Source organism: Ursus americanus, chromosome X, assembly GCF_024610735.1.
Source record: "Ursus americanus isolate L20-20 chromosome X, mUrsAme1.1.p, whole genome shotgun sequence".
Taxonomy (NCBI): Eukaryota; Metazoa; Chordata; class Mammalia; order Carnivora; family Ursidae; genus Ursus; species Ursus americanus.
Window position 1 is genome coordinate 37,846,870 of NC_142164.1, and position 6,000 is coordinate 37,852,869.

Here is a 6,000-nt window from a genome sequence, read left to right on the forward strand (position 1 = left end):
TAATGAGCTTGGGGGAGCCTAGGTGGCTTAGTCGGTTAAGTATCTGACTCCTGATTTTGGCTCAGGTCATGATCTCAGGGTTGTGAGATCGAGCCCTGTTTTGGGCTTTGTGCTGAGTGTGGAGCTTGATTAAGATTTTTTCTCTCTCTCTCTCTCTCTCTCTCCCTTTCCTTCTGCCCCTCCCCACCTCCCTCTCCCTAAAAAAGAAGAAAAGAAGAAGAAGAAGAAGAAGAAGAAGAAGAAGAAGAAGAAGAAGAAGAAGAAGAAGAAGAAGAAGAAGAAGAAGAAGAAGTAGTAGTGGGATTGTATTGGCAGAGTCATGAAGGTCAGAGGTCTGGTCTGTAATTCTTGTCCCATCAGTGACTTGTGTGTGACATTGGACAAGTAACTTTATCCTCGCTGTGCTTCCATTTCTTCACATAGAGTCCTCTTCTGACCCGTGATTATCAAAAAGCTCATTAATCACAAGCTTTAAAATTCCCAACAGTTGCTTTTTGGCCTCTGGACCTGTCCCTTGACTCCAGTGTGTTGGAAAGCTATGTGATATAGAAGGAAGAGCATTTAAAATCTGGAGTCTAAGATGTTAACTAGACATTGTGATGAGCATTTTATAATATATATACATATCAAATCATTATATTGTACAGCTGAAACTAATATAATGTTGTATGTCAGTTATACCTCAATAAAAAAATAGCTAAGTCGTAGTAAAAAGAAAATAAATAAAACTTGGAGTTTAGTAAAATTGGGTTCAAGTTCCAGCTATGCCTGCTTATTGACAAGTCATTTAATTTCCATGAAACTCAGTGTCCCAATTTGCAGAATGAGGTTGATAATAAACCCCCCTTACAGAGTTTTTGTGAGAATTAAGAAGACAGGAGATGCCAAAATATCTTAAAAGTGTCAGGCCAAAGTAAGATGCGATTATTGGGGGGGTGGGTTTCTCTGGGACTGCCTAGGGATTGATACCAAGTCAAAGGGTTTGCTTTAGGTTTTAGTTGTTGCATACTTGTTCCCCCCTTTCTCTCTCTTCAGCAGAATTTTGGAAATAGGGTGGGTAAACAGAGAGCTAGGATTCTAAGAATTCTCCTGGATGGGCTCCAAAACCTCAGAGAGCCCCTGGGGCTCCCCTGCATACTCTTTGATTTGGAAGCTTGCCTGAGTCCATAACACTCCCATTCTCTTTTGCAACCATTAGTTTTGGCATCCCAGTGTGTGTCCCAGGACTCACCCAACTATCTGGACAATCCTGGCATCCACAAAGCTCCCTTGGGAATTGGCACACTGTCCCAATAGCCTCTAGATCTCAAGACAAACATCCAAATATGCCTGGGGGTTGGGATCCTCAAGTTTGAGTTTTAAGAGTATGTTTTAGCAGGGGCGCCTGGGTGGCTCAGTCGTTAAGTGTCTGCCTTTGGCTCAGGGCGTGATCCTGGTGTTCTGGGATCGAGCCCCACGTCAGGCTCCTCCACTGGGGGCCTGCTTCTTCCTCTCCTGTTTCCCCTGCTTGTGTTCCCTCTCTCGCTGGCTCTCTCTCTCTCTTTGTTGAATGAATAAATAAAATCTTTAAAAAAAGAAAAAAAAAGAGTATGTTTTAGCAAAGTGAGGTCCAATGACAACTTGAGTATTCCAAGTGCTCAAGGGTTGAGTTTTCCAGTGAATGGAACAATCTATCTGCTGAACAACTGTTCTGTATGAGACACTGCACTAGGTACTGTGAGGAAAAGAGCTTAAGAGGCAGAAGATTTGGGCTTGTATTTAGAGCCCAAAACATGGCCCGACAGTGTTTTTATTTAACTGCACTGTGAGCTCCTGAAGGACAGAGCCATTTCTGTATTTCCACACCTGGTAAAGTGAGGGTAGAATAAATGTAAGAATGAGTGATATGAGTATATTTTAAAGTTGTTCACTTCTTTTGAAAACAGAGTGGCTCCAAACAGTCCAATTATTTGAGGCTTAGGATGAGTTGGTTGCCAGCTAGTGAAGATTGGGCTGTTGTGGTATTCTCTTCCTACTTGCCTATAGTGGGCTTGTTCAGAGAACCAAATATCTGCAAAATGCTTTGAGATTCTTCCATTAAATGTGCTTATTATTATAATGGTTGTTGTCATTATTGTTAAGGGATGAATATATGTGATATAAAATAGAGAATAATGAATCTGATATTTAAAGGGGGGGCAGCCTAATTGGAATTTCTAAGTTAAACAATTTAGAACTGTTCCAAATGAGATCAGCCAAGAGTGAGACCATATTTCAGATTAATGAGTTGGAAACACATCCCATTACTTTTCTCAGTCTTAGTAAACACATTTTTTTTCCTTATGGATTGGAGGAAATGAAAGAACAGATGAAAGACAATTGAAAGGAGGAGAGCGAAACACATTGATTGAGAGGAGGGTTTATTAGAAAAAAGGGGAGGGCAAAGCAGAAGCAGAAAACTTGGCTCCTCCGAGGTCGTCACTTAGGCTCTGGGGGGACCAGCTGGAGTTTACACTCCCTTTCTCTTCTCAGCCCATGGTTCTTGACAACCAAGGAACTCTTCTCAGGCCCATGGTTCTTGACAACCAAGAAACTGGGCTGTAGTTGGAGGCCTCCCTGGGGTCTCTCTCTACCTGTGAGAATCCTTTGGCAGGAAGAAAAGAATACTGCAGAAATGTACACCTCTCTAAGCAGCCAGGATGCCTTAGTCTTTAAAGTTGCACAGCCTGCTTTCCATTTGTATTCCAATTATTAGGTTTTGTGAGAGCCCTTGGGTGGCGAGTTTTCAGGAGAGGCAGACTCTGAATATATGTACTCTAGACAGGAAAGACAATGGGATACCTAAGGCCAAAAGATTAGGGCAGAAATGACAAACAAAATCTTGATGTTTGGTTACTATGAAGCCAGACAGCTGTACATCCCCAACGATGGAACTGTGTGGCAGTGGGTAGAAAAAACATCTGGATGACAGCTTCAAATGGTGTTCACTTTTCTTTTTTTTTCTTTTTTTTTTTAGGGGGGGAGAGGTGGTGTGAGAAGGGAAGAGAGAGAATCTTAAGCAGGCTCCATGCTCAGCGTGGAGCCCAAGGCAGGGCTCCATCTCATGACCCTGAGATCATGACCTAAGCTGAAATCAAGAGTTGGATGCTTAACTGACTGAGCCACCCAGGTTCCCCCAAATGGTGTTCACTTTTCATCTGCCTACTGTGTCAGCTTATGGAGAATTCCTGAGGCTCAGGTATATATGGCAAGGAAGCTGTGCAGGAAGGAAGACTCCAGGGAGTGGTGACAAGGGGAAAGCAGAGATAATTTCTGAGCCAAACTGAATGCTTATACCCCATTGATCAGAAGCACGTCTTTGGGAAAATTGGTTATAGCACGTTTAAGATTTTCTGTATTTTCTATAATAAGGGCAAAGGCACAGAAGAGACCTTCTGGCTGGTTGGAAAAAAAGGCTTCACGAAGCCCCTTCCTGTGCCCCCACCAGTGAGCAAAGATGGGTAAGTAAAGTTCACACTTAATTAGAGTCTTCCTATGCCCCATTCTTTTCCACTGTCTTCACCATTTTTGTGTCTCTTCTGACCCACAGGCAAGTGGGCCATGGCTTACAACCAGTGGAGATTGCAGCCTTCCAAAGAAGAAAAGCAGAAAGGCAGCTGGTGAGAAACAAGCCATAAGGTAATGGCCAGCAGGAAAACAGAGCATGGGAGTTTGCCAAATTTTCAGAGCTGGGGCTCCCTTTGGCATGGGTGCCAGTCTCGGCCTACATTCTGTTGGCAGAGTGTGATGAAGTTGGTGAATTTCCAAGCTCCATTGAGTTGAGCAAAAACCTTGTGGGGAGGCCTGTTGCAGAGCAAGCTTCATCTGAGAGAGGTCGGCTGCCTTGGCCTGAGAGACCCTTGCTTCCTGTGCTGATAACACATTTGAATGTTTACAAAGCTGGCCTCGTCATCCAGTTATCAGACAGGTGCACCTGTCTGTTTCATTGTCAAGTACCTGGACCACACGATGAGACACCTCACATCTCTGGAGTTTCACATCTATCTAAGCAATACAGCAATATTATGATGACCCCCTTTTCCAGGATCCATTGGCAAGACCATCTTTGAGGGGATGTTATGTCATTTCCTCTGGAGGCACTGCTTGATCCCTTCTGAGGTCAGCATTGCCAACCAAAATAAGATTGGTTATTCCTTGACTGCCTGGCTTAAATTCAGGACAATTTCCCCCATTGCTCCTCCTCCTACTAGAATGGTATGATTCTGAAGGAGCAACAACAACCTAATTATCAAGAATTCTCCCCATGTATTTATCTCTGAGGAATCCATTGCTCTCTGGGGCTCCTGTCAGTATCTCTTCTCTACCTTGCTGTCTGGTTTTTTCTTTTATGGGGACTTTGACCCTAAGACCCATTGCTCCCTCCACATATCCTTAGAAATCACAATATTATAAAGTAAACATTAGGGCATCTCCACACACTCCTGCTCCCTCGTTTCTTAGCATGATTCAGAATAATCACAATTCTAGCAGCAACTGCCAAATGCATCCACATACTTCCTGTTTTCCCATTAGCCTCTGATGACTTTGTCAGCTCTCTATGACTAGTTCTTTCCTAAGGAAACCCAGTGTATCTTCATTTCTGCAGCTATCACACGTACCCTCTGTAGGTCATAATATTTATGCTTCAAAAAGGCTTCAGTACTAAGCATGCATCTCCCCTGCAGCCCCCTGTACCACCCTCTGCCATCCTGCCACCTAGGGCCTAGCTCTGTTTTTTTCCTATTGGTCAATACAAGCAGATAGAGCAGCTGGGACACACATTCATCTAATTTCCAGGAACTTTCTTTCCCGTGGGGAAGGAAACACACAGATACACGTAGACACACAGTCAGTCTTTTTCTCTATCTTTCTCTCACAGCAAGAAAGGTCTTGGAAGCTCTTGAAGGGTTTTTCTTTTGGTGGGGTGGCATAGGCAATGTAGGCACTGTGCAAGAACCTGTCCATTCCTAAGAATGTGTTGGAGCTTGTAGAAGACACTGCAGCTGACTCACCATCATTGACTGTGTGCTTCGTAATGCTTTCCCAGCACTACAGATGGATGTGGCTTAGGCCATTTATACTCACTCATCTGCACCCCCTTGACAGAGGGCATGCTTCTGTGGGCTGTGAGTATATGAGACAGATCGAAGCCAATTGGCCCCAAAGTGGATTTGACCTCTGATCTTAGCACTTATGCTTTAATCAACATGTTAATTGACTACAGTGGCCTTGGCAGGCTGTGCAACTCACAAAAATCCTTAAGAAGAGCACTCTTGACAAATATCAGAAGGCTTGACCTAAATCCAAGGGCTCTCAGACATTTCACTTCTCTCATTAAATGTCCTATGTTGATGTCATCCAGTAACACCACCTATTCCATAATGTTTCCAACTTTATGAATTTTCAGGCTAACTCCCAGTGAGATAGACCAACGTACAGAAGACCCACAATACCAGTGAATGCCTCTCACTTGCTGTTGTTGTCATGGGAGCTGTTAGGGGAAAATTTGAAACCTTTAGAGAGCCCTCTGGGGTCAGACAGGGAGGAGAAAAGGATGATGTGAAAGGGACACAGCTTTGGTGAACTAACTGCTGTGGCTGCTTCTCAGGCCAGGCCCTCCTGTCTCCCTAGTAGCTCCTTCTTCATATCCCCAAATATGTACCGCTTTCCAAACCTTCGTAAAGGTTATCATTTCATCTAGTCACTTTCCCTAGAATTTCACCAACTGGGCTGTCTGGGATTGATGAGCCTTTCAAACATAGATGGACCTTGTGGAGGGTAAGCAGTAATTAATCCCTCATATCAGAGTGAAGGTGAACTGAGCTAGATGTTCAGGAGCACTTGGAAGTTTCATTTTGATTGGGACCAGGAGAAATGAAGAAGTTTGGCAGTTACGAAAAATGGAAGGTCATAGTGGAGGTCTTCGGACAACACAAGAGCAGTGGATCCCTGGGAGATGGGAGAAGGGTGAAAACAAGTATG

The 6,000-nt window shown here is 43.8% G+C and overlaps 1 protein-coding gene across 1 annotated transcript in view; it reads left to right on the plus strand.

Moving 5' to 3' along the window:
* The window catches only part of GUCY2F (guanylate cyclase 2F, retinal), a 94,416-nt gene extending 90,760 nt beyond the window's left edge, over nucleotides 1-3,656 (plus strand). The window contains 2 exon segments of the mRNA XM_087859604.1: nucleotides 3,391-3,479; nucleotides 3,569-3,656. Coding sequence (XP_087715730.1) covers nucleotides 3,391-3,479; nucleotides 3,569-3,656 — 177 coding nt within the window.
* Nucleotides 3,657-6,000: the final 2,344 nt, after the last annotated feature.